The 16,936-nt window shown below is 39.6% G+C and overlaps 1 protein-coding gene across 1 annotated transcript; it reads right to left on the bottom strand.

Moving 5' to 3' along the window:
- Positions 1 to 8,781: 8,781 nt before the first annotated feature.
- On the bottom strand, positions 8,782 to 16,774 carry LOC108164447 (homeobox protein onecut). The gene is made up of 4 exons (XM_017300161.2): positions 16,381 to 16,774; positions 13,078 to 15,703; positions 10,898 to 11,064; positions 8,782 to 10,843 (listed from the first exon to the last, which is right to left on the bottom strand). Exons 2-4 carry the CDS (start codon positions 15,617 to 15,619, stop codon positions 10,484 to 10,486), a joined length of 3,069 nt encoding a protein of 1,022 aa, XP_017155650.1. The 5' UTR covers positions 15,620 to 15,703; positions 16,381 to 16,774; the 3' UTR covers positions 8,782 to 10,483.
- Positions 16,775 to 16,936: the final 162 nt, after the last annotated feature.

The following is a 16,936-nucleotide window of genomic DNA, read 5'->3' on the forward strand; positions in this document are numbered from 1 at the left end:
TCGTTAATATTATATAAAAATACTGGTTTTCCAAGCTGCTTTCAAACGTAATTAATAAAGTCCTTGTCCTAGATTGATTAGTTTCTGCATTAATTAGAGCCTGGATGACAAACATATTCTCAGTTCTATAACATCCATTTCCCCCAAGGTATGTGAACATGTGAACATGGAATGGGACTCATTTGTTCTGAACCGGGTATTGCCAAAATTATCTTCCGTCGAATATTTCAAGCTATATAGCTATATCAGCTTTGATTACTTAATTTTCCCCCTTTAAAGATACATTTTCTACAAAATTAACCAATTTTAAGTACTTTCATGTATTGCATTTTGACTAAAACACGGTTTACAAGTTAATGTTGCCCGCAACAGACAAGAAACAATAGGCTAAAACAGAGACTTAATTGTTTTTGCCTGGGATGACAAACATTTCCTCAATTCTATAATATCCTTTCCTAGGGTATGCATTGTTGCTTGCATGTTGCTGCTTTCGGCCAATGAAAATTAATTTTTGACGATTTTCATCGCGTCGTTCCGTTTTAACCGGTTCGTAGTTTGGCGGTATATTTAAAAAAACCATGTTTATACGATATGGATATATTATATGTTGTGATATAGAATTAGTCTCATTGTTGTCAACCGGGCCATTACCGATTCAAAAAATACGATGAATTCCTCAATTTTGATATTCCGTCGAATATTCCCAGCTATATAAAACATTTAGCCATGCCCACATAATTTTATACGATTGATGAATCAATTTTCTACTTGATTGGCTTAATTACAAAAATTTCTTTTATTCGATTTCTATATAACGTTGAAAATGAAATTTAATAGATTGATGAAATTGAAAAAATATACCATTATATACCGATATACTGTATATATACCGTCGGGTCAATTTTGACCTACAAAATTACCGAAAAGTATTAAAAATACCGTAAGCGGTCACCCTGGTCCGCGGATTTATCGTTAAAATATACCGTCCGACCTTCAGAAATATACCGTCTCATTTTAAAAATATACCGTAAATTTACTGACGAATTATCCAAATTCCATCATACATAATCCTCTTTTTTGATATTCCGTCGAATATTACTAGCTAGATATATGCATCATTTTATCCGATTAATGCCTCAATTTTCTGCTTGACTGGCTTGTTTTAAATACTTGACTTGTTTGATTGTTTTTGCCTCAAATTTTGATTTGATTACTGATTGTAAAACCTGAACCGCGCTAAAATGATTCAATTTTCATTAATTTACTCCCATATTCCTCGATCCTAATATTCCGTTGAATATTACTAGTTATATAGAACTCTCAGCCAAGTCCTCATAATTTTATCCAATTAATGAACTTAATTTCTACTTGACTGGTTTATTTTAAAACTGGCTTTTATTGGATTTTGTCTAAAAAAAGGTTTTAGAGAATAATGGTGGCAAAAAAAAACCCTCAGCTCTGCCCACATACGTACATAGTTTTATCTTATTGATGAATAAACTTTCTACAAGATTAATTACTTTTTAGTACTCCCATTTACTTTATTTTGACTAAAACAAGGTTTAAACAAAAAAGGTTCAACAAAAAAATGTTTTCACGTCAATGGTATTTGAACCATTTATATACCCTATTTCCTGTTAAAATTTTGTTTTCCAAGCTGCTTTAAAAAGTAACTAATAATGAATTTTTCTCAGATGGAAATGTTTTTGACATATTTATGCATATGCCTCTTTTTCGTACATATATATATATATCTCGATCCCAATACCTATTCTTGGCCTCTCTAAGAAGTCAACTAAGTGCAAAATTTCGTTGAAATACCTTTACAACTGAGACTGACTAGTTGCTGCATTCATTAGAGCCTGGGAGGAAAAACATTTCAGCAATCCTACAATGTCCTTTTCCCTAGGGTATGGAATGAAGAATGTTACACTTTCTGTTACGTTTTCTCGGCACATCCAAATTAGTTAATCAATGCATTTTTGACGATTTTCATTGGCCGAAAAACCGCGTCGTTCCCGTTTTAACCGGTTCGTAATGTGGCGGTATATTTAATCCTAACACATGAAAAACAAAGAGAGCCTGACCAGTGGTGCGCGCCAAATAGAAATTGTTTGAAATTAAATTCTATTATACTCTATAGAATGAACCTCAACTGCAAATTTTACAAATGGACAGGGAAGGAAGAAAAAGCTTTTGAATATAATATGTGAATTGAAGAAATAAAGAATGTTCCCAACTTTTATGCGATTCGGTATCATTTTGTTAGCTCTTTGTTAAGTACAAAAGATGGGCCCCTCATCCAGTTTTCATAATGATAGCAATAAACATGTTGTCGCGAACGTACGCGAAATGGAAATCACTTTGGCTTAATATAGTCTTATGTATGTTTCTATCGATTATATACACAATAATTTATATCTATTGGTGGTTTTATACCCGATACTCAAGATGAGTCTGCTATTGCAAAATGTGAGTTCCTAGATCTCTGCGGACACCGCAACTCTACAGTTATACCCGATACTAAGTCAGTATGGCTCTCCTCCGGCAGACGCCGCTAATATTAAACGACACGACAAAGAGTGCGTGCGAGAGAGACAGAAAATCAGTCTGAGCGTGACGTCGGGCGCTGCGTAGCCAGTGCAAATTGATTTGTTCCGTTTGGCTATAAAAATTATCTGATCTGGTCCAGATTCAGCAATCTGATAGATATGGTCGTTATCTATGATTCTGCGTTTTTAGTTTTCTCGAATGTGCAATATTGTGGATGCAACAGATTTTCGTCCTTTGTGGGGGCGGAAGGAGGTGGGGCGAAATTCTGAGATATACGTTTTATAGTGAGATCTAACAGAAGTGCGGATACCAAATTTGGTTACTCTAGCCTTAATAGTCTCTGAGATTTGTGGATGCCCCAGATTTTCGTCCTTTGCGGGGGCGGAAGGGGGTGTGGCGAAATTTGGACACAAAACGGTCAAGGTCCGATATCACAGGAGTGTGGATACCAAATTTGGTTGCTCTGGCTCTTATAGGTTCTGAGATCCTTGAACTCATATTTTGCAATTGGCAAAACCGACCATGAAACCTGTGTGTTAGAGAGAGACAGAGCGAGAAAGAATGAAATTGTTTTCTTGATTCTGGCTATAATAATTATACGATCTGGTTGAGATCTTCCATTTTAAAACATATAGTCATCCTCTACGATTCTGCGTTTTTGGTTTTCTCATATCTTTAAAATTGTGGATGCCACAGATTTTCGTCCTTTGTGGGGGCGGAAGTGGGCGGGGCGAAGTTTTGAAATATTTTTGTAGCAGTGACATATCACAGAAGTCTGGATACAAAACATCGTTGCTCTAGCTCTTATAGTCTTTGAGCACTAGGCGCTGAAGGGAACGGACAGACGGACGGACGGACAGACGGACAGACAGACATGGCTCAATCGACTCGGCTATTGATGCTGATCAAGAATATATATACTTTATGGGGTCGGAAACGATTCCTTCTGGACGTTACACACATCCACTTTTACCACAAATCTAATATACCCCAATACTCATTTTGAGTATCGGGTATAATAAAAGCTAGAGCAACCAAATTTGGTATCCACACTCCTGTGATATCAGACCTTGACAAGTTTGTTTTAAAATTTCGCTACACCTCCTTCCTCCCACGCAAAAGACGAAATCTAGGCATCTACAAATCTCAGAGACTATTAAGGCTAGAGTAACCAAATTTGGTATCCATACTCCTTCTAGATCTCACTATAACACGTGTATTTCAAAATTTCGCCGGACCCCCTTTCGCCCCCACAAAAGACGAAAATCTGTGGCATCCACAATATGGAAGATACGAGAAAACTAATAACGTAAAATCATAGAGAATGACCATATATATCAGATTGCCGATAGATCTGGATCAGATCGGATCATTATTAAAACCGAAAGGAACAAATCAATTTGCAGTGGCCGTCTGGCGGAGGAGAGCCATACTGACTAAGTATAGGGTACAAGTGTAGAAATACGCTCGCAGCAGCAGCTCACAACGTTCCCCATCGTAGTTTGAGATGATGTCTGGGAATACTTTGTTGATGAGCTCGTCTTTTGTTATGAAAAAGTTACAGAAATTCTGAGGAAATTAAATCAATCCGTTTGAATCGTCGACAAGTACTCGATCATTACCGATAGTCAGGAATTCCTCTGTATCATTTTGCAATGCAACTCTCATGTTTGTTGTCAGCTGAAGTTTATTCACATAGCGCCATAGACTTGATGATTTTAGGCATGCGTTTATTTCGCCGGTAGGCGTTGGCCTTAAAATAACTGGCAGTGTTTAGCGGAAATCGCCAATGTTCGATTAAGTGCTTCTAAAGCACGTTTATGCGCCATTGTGCATTCGTCCCAGATGATGATTTTCGATGCTCATAAAACTTTGGCCATGGCGTAGATTTTTGCAATATTACATATAGGTTCTTCAATATTTTGAAGATTTAATGGCAACTTTAATGCTGAATGAACCGAACGGCATCCTTCTAACAATGTGGCTGCTATTCCAGAAGAAGCAACTGCAACCGGAATATTGCTCTCGCACGAACAGTGGCTAAAACCGTTGACATGAGGAATGTCTTACCAGTTCCACCAGGGGCACCCAGGAAATATAAACCATCATTTCCATCATCAATTGCCATTATCGGAGGACTTCAGCAACAAAATTTGTGACGACAATTTTATATATTAGATATCTACTTATATATGTATTTATATATCCTGAAGTTTGAAGAAAAACATTCTCTGCATCTACAGAACTGGAACCGATTTATACTGCAGCAAATGCGTTATGAATATTTCGATTCGAGAAAGACCTGTGAAAGGCGGCACAGAAGAATTTCACGCACCTGATGACTAGATTCACATTTGGATTCACAATGGAATTTACTCTTCCCAGGTCACATCTCTTCCGCAAATGGTGGCTATTAAATCCGGTCTCAATAACGAAAAGGCTTTCTAATGCGCCAGCTCAATCGCTGCAACACAAAGCCCTATCCGTTTCCCTCAGCATGAGCAAGCCCTGCTCGCGGAGCGACTGCCACTTTATGCACACGGATATATTCGAAATCTGCGTCTGTGAAATCAAACGAGCCAAGCCAATCAAACAACTCTAGCAGTTCGCCCACCGCGTGTCGTTACATTCAAATTGCCTGACCCACCGACCTGCCTGTGTATAAATCATACAAATTTATGATTATAAAAACATTAAAAAACTATTTTTGCGTTTCCACTGTTCGTCAACCCGGAAAGTTGAGGATATAAAAGCAGAGAGTATTTATGTTATGCAGAGAGACTTTTTTTTTAAAAGTGTGTTGTTTCAACCAGCCCCAAGCCAAGACACTGTCCTCCACCTAAGCTTGTTCGTCGCGAATAAGTTCTTAGTCTTAGTAAGGTGCTAGTCTCTCGAGATGTATCACTCTTTTGAACGCGATACACCTCATCATTGATTCACTTTATGATTGCTGCCAATTTTTGCTGTAGCTTCGGGGATAATTCTTTCTTTGTGGATTATAAAACAGCACCAGATCGCCATTGTGAAACTAATTAGTGTTCGATCACAGCACAACGGTCACTTCGATAGTTCCAATCGGTTACTGATTCCTGTCAACCAATTCAATAGAATCGTTTTATAATCTTCTCTATTGTTCTGTTGATGCCCAAGTGTCCGACACTACATCCAATATCCATTGTGGTCCTCTGCTTCGTTTCTTTGGTAATACCAATTAATCGTTTATGGTTTTCCCATCATCACTCTCATATGCTCGATATAGAAATCCGTTTTTGAGGTGTAAGCTTTGCCACAGGTACCAGTATGCCTTTGCGATAGGATTTTTATTAGTCATCTCCTCCCGAGTTGTCTTTCCATTATGTTTTTGGCCCTCTAGAAGTATTGCGAGGTTCTCACCATCTTCTTGATCTTTACAGATTATATAACCTGTCCCTGTCCCTGAACTCTTGAATCCAGCTAAGTGCTGCGTGATCAGTTCGCAGATGAAATTCCTAATAGAATAATTGCCACGAATGCTAATAGTTTTCTTCTCGTGACACAGTAGTTTCTTTCTGGTTTCGACCAATCTGGACCAATCTGGCAGGATCCAATCTGCGATAATAGGTGCACAGTCCTACAAAACTTCTAAGCTCTTGTAAGGTCAGCTTTGACTCCTTCAGTGTGTACTTCTTCTGTAGTTACTTAATGTAAGGTCAGCTTTGACTCCTTCAGTGTGTACTTCTTCTGTATTTACTTAATGACCCAAATATTTAAATTCAGTTTGGAAAAATTAGCATTTCTTTGGATTTATTTGTAGTCCAGCTTTCTCGATACCGCAAAATTTTGTACTGCCATCTTTGTTTTTTACAAGCACTACTGGAGAGCTCCATGGGCTAATGGACGGTTCTATTATTCCATTACGTTCCAATTTTGTTATTAACTATCTTGCTTCTTCCATCTTGGCCAGTGGAACCCTACGTGGTAGCTGTCGAATTGTTCCTGTACTTCCTGTGTAAATTTTATGTAGTCCAAAGTAGTCCCTCCTGCTACCCTATTAAATGCAAAAATGTTCCAAAATGTTTCCAACAAGGAAGAAGCTTTTATCTTTTGAGGTTTTGATAGTAGTTAACCCAATTTTTTTAGATTCCTTTTTACGGGCTCGACTACCAATAACTTCTCATCTCCATCCCACTGACATAACTTAATCCACACTATGTTTCCATTTTGGGCGACACTACGACTTTGTGCGATTCATAAATATTCCCCACGAGCCGTCGTCTCTACTTCAACTTATAGGCAATTCTACATTTCCATATGTAGGAATCGGGATAGAGTCCACGGTGCAGAGAGAGACTCGAAGTGGCCGCCATGTTCAGTAACCTTTTTGAGCAGCAGAGAGAGAGAGACATCACGACAGCAGGAGGTTTCTAGGGTTAAGTGGAGAGATCAAGAGAGCGAGAGTCAGTCGGTGCCAGAGTTTCGCGAGCTTCATCCACATATCCCAAAGCTATACGCACATACAAATACATTGTTAATCATAATCTTAATCCATTTAAATACTTAATAAAAGTTCACATCTACAACTTAATAAGCCGCCGTCTCGGGATTCAATCCATATCAGTGCAGAAACCCTGGGACCACACACATATTTCAGAATTTTTTTTTGTATATCCAGTGTAAAGCCATAACGGATCGTGAAATCTACTCCGATAATGATGTCGTCTACGATATCAGCAACGATAAAATCGTGTTCAAAATGTATATGTGCAATTCTAAGATTTTTTTTAAATCATGCCTATTATGTGCGCCTCTTCACCTGCCTTCCCATTGAGAGGCTCCACATTTCCTTTAGCTATACCTTTCATGATTATAGAATGAGATGCACCTGTGTCCAAAGCGTCTGAGCGTTGCACTCCGAACTTGATACATCGCCGTTGTGGTCGGAGAGGGCTGTTCGTTACCTTGCTTGTTAACTTATGGAAACGGAACAACAGAAACTCCAGTGATTCTATTCTTTATCGTGGCTTTTATACCCCAGTATTTATTTATTATTCTGCCTAAATTATTTATTTATTTTAACTTATATTAATTTCTGCGAAATTAACCGCAACGGAGCGGTTCACAAGTGCCGATCGAATACCCGCCGATATCAGATCCTTTGAGCCCGATTGCTCCCAGTGGAAGTGCTGCTGCAGCATAACCACTTGACAATTGAAAACTCCAGTGATCCCCTTCTTAATCGTGGTTTTAACCCCCAGTATTTACTTATTCGAAACTAGCGGACCCGGCGAACGTCGACCTGCCACAATTTAACGCTTCTGCCATTCATGTAATTCATGAGTACTCTGATCTTATGTTGGTTGCTGGATGTTTGTCCTGTCAGCAACTGATTCGTGATTTCTGATTATTTCAACATAAGAACCTGGGAGAATGGTCAAAAACCGATATTAACGGCATTTCTTTCAGTACCGATGGCGTCACGCAAGTGGATTTACTCGTCTGATCGTAACTTCGACCGATTTACTGTTGAGAAATATCTCAAGAGATGATTATTGTCAACATCTTGCCTAATCTTGCTGAGCTTACCTTCTTTTTCGTTTCTTCTTTTGATATATGAATTCAAACATAGTTAAAGAATGAATAAGAAGTAATGACTTATTAGAAAACATCTCTTTGCATTGACCACCTTTACATTGCGGTGATAGCCAAGTTCAATTGTCGAATCAACAACTAAAAGGATCTAAAGGAACTTATGAACTTATGAACTTTGGTGGAACTTATCGTTCTGTGGGCACAGATCGGAAATTATACGAAAATAAGAAGAAGAAGAGAAACTCAGGCACTGGAATAATATTGAAAACCAAAGGCAGTCCAAAAAGACTCTCATCACCGAAAAAATATCTCCTTTAGGGGGGTCATTGTCACCTGAGATATCACCTCAAGAAATCGAAATTAGTAAAGGTGGACTCCTGCAAATTCTGTGAAATGGAGCAGAAAACATAGGGAAACATCCTATGTAAATAGAATCTCATTTAGGGGAGGAAGAGTGCAACCCCAACACCCCCTCCCACCCCCTGGATTGGGGAAAAAAGACCCACCAATGCGAATAGTTTCATACAAAATCTAATAATAATCCGACTGGCCGGAACAAAAGATCAATATATAGTCGAAGATCAACACGACAAGGCCTTGTAATAATAATGTATAAATAACATTAAATAAAAAATCATCGCGGATTGAGTTTAGATTTCACACAATTACATTTTGCTTGACTTCTGCTTAGCATGTTCTCTATATATTTATTTGGTTTTAGTTTAACTGAAAGTGTAACAAAAACATATGTAATTCATAATTCATAACGACGTTCTCTAAAAGTGCAAAAAGCACGAGTATCAAATAAAAGCAATCAAATTGTATTTTAAAACTTGAAATTGGTGCGGAGAAAAACCTAAAAACAAACTGGATGGCTATTAATTTTTTGTTGCTTTTTTGTTGCTTTTTAAATTGTATACATATAAGGCATAGATACATACATAGGTACTTACATAGTTACGGTTGGGTTGCCTTTAATTTATTATTGCATTTATTTGATTTATACATACACTTATTTTATGAATCGGTCTATAAGTACGAGTAGATATAGATGCGGACTATACGACTGCTCTTAACTATTAACCCACCATTTGCCGTTGCAAAAATTGTATTTAAACTAAATTGACTAGCATACATATTCTTCTTATTGCATTATTGCATCATTGCATCATTGCCCTTCCCTTCCTTTCAAATAGCATACAGATACAAAAAAAGTGCTTGTTACAGATGCAGTTGAGTATTATTTAAACAATTGTTCACCATTATGTATTATTAAATTATTTTTGTGAGCTTTTCGGTTTTGTGTTCTTGAAATAAATAGTGGTTTTAGAAAAGCACAACATAACTTGAATTCCACTGAAAGTTTTAAATTTACAATGTATATGCATTCGAATTATTCGTTCGGATAAGCGTTGGACTAAAGGGCATACATATAAGTACATATGTATTTTGCTTATTTACAGCTCATTTCTTGTCCGTAACTCACTTTAATATTCATTTCCTTTTGCGATAAATTATTTGCGTCTTTCTAAGCTCTATATAATGTAGTGTGTTTGTTGTTTATCTTATAAATTTGACTAGATACAGTTACATTCTTAGACTTTTTGAATAGGTAATAATTAAGTTTTGGGAATCCTTTCCATTTGTTCCTTGTCCATCTATCTCTAACCCATTGCCTAAGGCCAAATATGTGGACCTTAACTTGGCCTCTCAACATACATATGTACATGCACTGACACTCGAACACAACAACTCACCTACATGTGAGTATGTATATTACAAAAGTACTATTGTAGATAAATTTATCTTGAAAGAATAATTCATTTGAGTTGTGCTAAGTGATAAGTGTTACTAGATTTTTTATCTAAGTATACAGCTTAAACTTTTATACATATTTAGGGTTGAATTTTTTACAATGGGAACAACATTCTACGTGAGTTTTTAAGCTTTAGCAGACTATCATGACTTTTAGGTCATCCAAGTAATCAGAAATGGCTAAATCGTCCATACAGATGTTGGTTTGATGCTGTTGCAGCCCATGACTTGGGCTAGGGGCCCAATTTTCATCAACATCTGACTGTGGCTTAATCTCAGCCAAATTACCTACATGACCTTTACCATCACCCTCATCGTCTGTTAACAGAATATCTCCAACCTCCTCATCCACCCTCGGTGGAATTTTATTGGTATGGACTCTCACTGTCTTCCGAGATGCAGATGCATTAGAGTAAATATCTATATCAGAGCGCGTGTGCGTGTGTGTGCCAGTGTGGGTCCGGGTGCGGGTACGAGTTTCAAATAGCTTGGTCTCTAGGTTTGGTTTGTTCTTGTTGTCGGATTGTTGCCTACATCGGCTATGCTGTCACAACATATCGCCATGCTCGTCACTATTATCGCCATGATCGTCACCTAAGTCAAAATCGTGGCTGTCCAGCTCCAATTCCATATCAGCTTCGTCATCAAAAGCGCCAATCGGTGACATCGCTGTCGTATGGATATTTGCGTAGTTTGCATGTGATAAATTATTGCTTGGATTTTGGTTATGATCCTGTTGTTGCTGACGGTTCTGCATGGAATGCAATGCATTCTTTGTATCGTCATCGCGCCACTTGTCCATTGATCGGCGACGAGCGTTCATAAAGAAATTACCTACGGTGGTAGGCTCCAATCCCAGCTGCCGAGCAATTGTTACTTGCATCTCCTTTGACGGCCTCTTGGTTTCCTAAATGTTTTGTTCATTTAATAATTAAAAAAAATATATATATTGGAAGCTTACTTTAAAAATTGCTTGAAGAGTGCGTCGTTGTAGGTCGGTAAAAACCAGACGAGGCTTCTTTGGCTGCGGCATTTGCTCGATCTGAGGTTCCTCCTTGCGACGACAATTGACAATACTGGCAACGGCACCACCAGAAGAAGAAGAGGATGAGGATCCACTGAGCAATCCTGAAAAAGCAGAAAGGCAGAAATGGTAGAAATCCACGTGTTTGGTATTTACACATTTGAGACTGAGCATGAAAACAGTGAGAATATGGATTTTATTGAAATCTATCAAATCTCTTAAACAAAATGACCTACAATTCCTAGGAACTCTATTCTAGGGGAAGTAGTCTTACGCAATTTAAGTTCTAGGATGCTAGAAATGTTGAACCTTTTGTAAAAACACAGAGAAGATGGATATCGGGGTGTAGCTACCGCCTACAAAGAGGATGTAAGACTTACTATATATGACTCAGATCAAATGTTACCTTAATATATTTCGAACCTCTGATATCGCTCGAAAATTATAAGAAAGCAATAATAGCTCTGATAGAAAAACTTGATTCTTTCGCTAGAGTAATCCTTGAGTGGAATTCAACGCATGAAACTATTGATAATAATAAGTCGAACAAAAATATACAGAACTTAAAAATATAGAAAACTGGGTGACCCGGCAAACGTTGTTTTGCTAGTCGAAGAAATAAATTTGATGTAAATGCTCGATGAAATTGTTAGCGTTTATTGCGCTGTTGTTCAATTCATCTACGTCTGTCGACTATCTATGTATCTGCACGTTACTCTTCGATCTAGTTGCTTTTGTTGATTTCGTTCATCTCGGGCCTCTTGCGATTATGATTCACGTAATTGCGCCATGCTCACACGATCATCTGCATTGTGTTCTTGGCTTTCTTCACCTGAAATTCGTTGTTATATCTTGCATGGTTCTAGACTTGATCGTTTGACGACTCAAATTGGCCCCTCTGCGTCTTATTGGCATTGCTCAAAATATATTAAATTCTCGGGCTTCAATGTTTGTTATTGAACTTCTCCGAAAAGGCTCGACCGCTTTTCTTGAAATTTTATGTTCTCTCGATTATAAGTTTTTTAGATGTTTTCGCTTCCGACATAAAACGAATAATGATATCATAAACAATATTCAAACCCCAGGACCGAATTTTTTTTCGGCCTACTGCGATTTTATAAATGTACGAAAAGTTTTATTCAATTTAATATTTTTTATAACATTTTCTTTGAATTTTATGACGCCACACAGGTGCTGCAGCTCCAGATGGCTATGGGCGCTTCCCACGCTTCGGGTACCGAAGGAGTGGTCTGATCGGGATGAAAAGTAGATGTTGGCCGATGCGCAGACCTAACCGATAAGCACACAAAATTTCACGAAAATCGGTTAAGCGATTTCGGAGGAGTTCACCAACAAAATTTGTGACACGAGAATTTTATATATTAGATATAGCAAAAAAACAAAAACAAAAAAAGGAAATAAAAGCAACAACGTATAAAATGTTCAACAAGTGTACTATGTTATGGTGGGAAGAAAATGTAGCCACTCTTTTCAGGGGAAGCTTAAAAAGGGCAATTACAACCACTATTTTCAGAGTTACTGCAACACCATAATTTAAAAACAGTCAAATTTAAAAAAAATTCTATGTTACGAAAATAACAGAGCTCCATGTTAATTCAATTACAATAGAGGCTTGGAGATTGTTCTAGAACAATTCTTTCAACGAAGAATTAGATACGGAAATTCATGCAGTAGAAAGGGTTGCTCTGCTTATGCTCTGCTTATTTTAGAGGATTTAAAACATAATATGAAATGCTCAAAGCTTTAAATATAAATGCTAAGATTGGCAGTCTGTGCATTCGTCCGACATATCACTACTCCATGTGATTTCTACCATTAGAAGTCACACAAGACTTGAATAACACACAAATATTCTGGAAAAGATTTCAAATCAGCAGAGAATTCCAAAAATCATATACACATCACCAAATCTTTCCATTTAATCTCCTAGGAGAGAACCAATCAGGAGAGAATGCAAACTTTTGTCCCGCACATGCTGTCTAATCGTCAGTATCTGGTCAATGCAGCAAAATTGCTGCTTCCAAAAGCCTGGTCAGGCCATCATCAGTAAGATTAAAAAAAAAAAGTTGTTTAATAAGTAAAAAAAGTTTATTTACCGTTTCCTGTCATTGTTGGCATAACTGGTGACGAGTCTGTAGCCGTTATGGTAGTAGTTACCCCTGTCGATCCTGATGTACCACTCACCCCCGTTCCCCCTGAAATCGGTGTACGCTGTGGTATTTGGGCGGCAGCCATCCGCAAAGCAGACATACGTTGAAACTCTGGTTCCTGCAGCCATTTGAACATCCTACGGAACGTTTCTCGTCCGGACTTTAGTTTTGACCATGGCTTTGGGTTGCGCAACAGATCAGATAGTGTGCCTTGGGAGCGGCAAAGTACACGCTGTGCAAAGATTGCCTGTGGAATACTGTATCTCTTCAGTTCGGCCGAGATACGTTGAGCCAGCTCTTTTGTGTTGATCTCTTCCATATCACTTCCGCTTGCATTTGCACTTCGGCTTCCGCCTCCACTAGTGCCGGGGTTGGATTTTGGGGAATGCGACTTTGACAGCTGCTGCTGCTGCTGCACGTTCTGGTAACCATTTTGATGAGACTGTTGATGGCTTGTGTTGGCTGATTGCGGGTTGTTATGGATACTACACTGATCGCCACTAATATCTTGGCTTTTGGGTAGGAAATGTTGATGTCTTTGACTTGGGTCGTCGTTCATTCTCATGCCTGCAGCCCCGTCATCCGTTACAGGTGGAGGGGTAGGTGTAAGAGAGACAACAACAGGCATTTCAGCTGTGAGACTTTGTATCGAGCCATTAATGTTGGGCAAGGTGACAACCGATGCGGGGGAGTGTAAGGACATGGAAACAACAGAACCGGCAGAAACTGAGTGGGGGCTGAGTGTTGGACTATGCTGAAGTCCGGCCGTTGAACTTGTCGACGAAGACGTGGCCATTATCAGCTCATGATCATGGTGATGCCCGCTATAGGATGACTCATAATCACTCACAACCACACTGTCCCCTATAACACCGGTCGGTGAGAGGCATATCACCTGTTTCTGCAAAGTTACGGGTACCAGCTGGAGTCCATGACTATGTCCGTGTCCGTGTCCGTGTCCGTGTGCATGTCCATGTGTAGTCACCGCGTCTCGCTTTTGGCCGTTGACGTTAACTCCTATCTGCAACTGCGGGGAATCCGAGTGCGGGGAAAGAGTCACGCATCCACCAGTTACTGGGGAAGGCACTGACACTGAGGAACTGTGCGTATGCAGGTCGCACGAGACTACCATACCGGTCAGCCCGTGGGATGGAGAACCAGAGTAGTTATGTGGAGGAGGAGGAGAAATCATTGAGGGCAACTTATCGTAAGAGGAATACGGCGACTGTACTCCAGATAATCCAGATAATAAGAATGAGCTGCAATCGTTGTTGCTACAACCAGAAGAGCTGACATTACCACTACTAACAGTACCTGTCTCTGCAGCGCTGCTGGATGAGTTGGTTGTGCCTTCTGCTCCACTTCTACTTCCACCTCCCCCTCCTCCTCCTCCTCCTCCTCCGGAGATGTGTCCAGAGTAAGCGAACTTATCGGACATCGTCGATATGGGCGGAAGTGGTTGAATAGGTGTCAGCGTGGCATACGACGTCGGACTAAAACCAGGCGGTGATATGCGATCATTGACAGATGTTAATGTTTGATATGAGCTGTGCTCCAATACAGGACTGAGTAATTGACCGCGCCCACCAGAGTCTCGATCGTCGTCGTCGTCTTCATCCGCATCCCCATCCACATCCTTGTCGTCCTCGTGAGACTGTACAATAACCGATAAAACCTCGCTGTGAACGCTTCCATTGTGTCCTAGTGCCAGCTGAGCTGATCGATGGTGCATACTTTGATGTACTTGGCCATGAGTTTGATGATGCGTTAAATGGCCATACTGATGCTGCTGTTCTAGAAGCTGTTGGTGTTGATGATGTTGGTTCAGTGTGACCTCGTCCTCCTCGCAGGCTAAGCCGTCTGACGAAAGCTCATCCATTATTCCAACACCGACGTTCGAAACGTCTTCATCCATATTATGACGTTTACTGGCCTGAGACGGACTCCTAACATGACTGAAATCCTGATCTCGACGAACAATAAGAAGCTTGTGCTCCTGTTTGACAGATACCCCTTCGGACAGCACCGTACTCACTGAAGCTATTCCATCCAAGCTAATATCAGACCCAACAAAGTCCACTGGGCTACTGGCGATCATTCTCTCCTGCCGCTGTTGATGCTGGGTCTGGGTTTGGTGTTGATGCTGATGCTGGTGGTGGAGCAACGACAATGGTAGTGGCAAATTCCTACCCTGAATCTGCAGCTGTTGAGGCACAATCTGATACGCTGTCTGCACATTACGGTGCGCGATTTCATCAATGACCATCACAACAGAACTAGGCTCCTCCTCACCAGCCCCGTCCGCCGAGGACATCATTGATTGCATGGTCATGGCAAGAGCCTCACCGCTGACACCATGTAGACTGTGTGACTCGGATTCGGAGTCAGCCTCTTGGTGCTGGTTCTGGTGTCCAACGGTAATGAACTCATCGTCCACCAGTTCCTGGCTAAACGTCTGGGAATCCATGATTTCATTAATTGATTCCATTCCTTACAAAGTTTCGCAGGCCACAGCCACAGTTGTCAATAACAAAAGGTTGGAGATTCCACTTCAGTTATCATCAAACTTTAACTGCAATAAACGAATAAACTACGTCAAACTGATGAGTACTGTATGAGTATTGTTATTGTATGTAATGGAAACAGACAAAGATTCAGCTTTTGGTATATTATGTAAGTATAATCGAGTTCATCTTAAAGGAATTGCTTTTCCTTTCTGAAGGCGGACTTACTTAAGTAGGTATGATTAATGCGCGGCAGGTATTACTTTAATGTTCTCTCCTACATAGTATATATGTATAGTTGTATGCAGTAAAAGTGAATTTACATACATATACAGGAATATATATGTATATAAAATAAATATTTGTACACATAGTTTTTGAGTTTACTCTGAATGTTTGTGGTATGCTGGGGGTCTGTATTTATTTCTTATTTTTTGTTAGCCATGAGTTCCGTTCCGTTTCTTCATTGTTTTTGTCGCTTTTCACGTTGCCATCGCCGCCAGCCCTTAAGGGTTGCTTCGACCTAGCTATACGCTATACATACATGCATGTGCACATGTATTGTATACATACATACATATGAACACATATATATACTCGTGTGTAGTTGTAGGGGGTTGGGGTTGCTTGCACTTTGGAATTATTTGTCACCTTTTGATGGGCTGTATCTCTTTTAAGAGTCTTAACTTTTGTAAGTTCACAAACTTGAATCTCCCCCTGATTTTATATTGTTTATACAATTTACCTTAAATGGCTGCTGAGTCAAAAACTACATCATCATGAGAGCCGCGAGTTTCGCCCCACTTTGTGCAACTCGATACATTTCTAAAACGTACACAGGTACACAAATATTTCCGGATTGGATAATTTTCTGGACTTTTTACACATCAGAAAAGCTGTAATTAAATTCCGAATGCTTTTTGTTCATTTGATAAACTTTTCCTGATCTGAATAACGTTTCCAAATCGATGGAGAATTATAATTAGAGCATTTCTTATAACGAAACCTTCAGTTGGAAAATTCTCTACGCATGTAGGTGTACGAGTGTATGCATGAGTGTACATGCACACACATGTGGGTGTTATTTTGTAAAACTTTGTTATGTGACGACCGCCGCGTTCCATGAAGTTTCGGCTACTGAGCAGCCACAACACGCCACCCCTCGCGATAAGGGTTGCGTTGCCGTTTTGAAAACCATAGAGAGCTCGCTCTCTCTCAAAAGCCCGACCACCAGCTGTGGCTCGGAAGGAGAGCAATAGGGTCGGGTAGGGCCCAAGGGATGAAATCTCGACGAGGCACAG

This window comes from Drosophila miranda, chromosome 5, assembly GCF_003369915.1.
Source record: "Drosophila miranda strain MSH22 chromosome 5, D.miranda_PacBio2.1, whole genome shotgun sequence".
Classification (NCBI taxonomy): Eukaryota; Metazoa; Arthropoda; class Insecta; order Diptera; family Drosophilidae; genus Drosophila; species Drosophila miranda.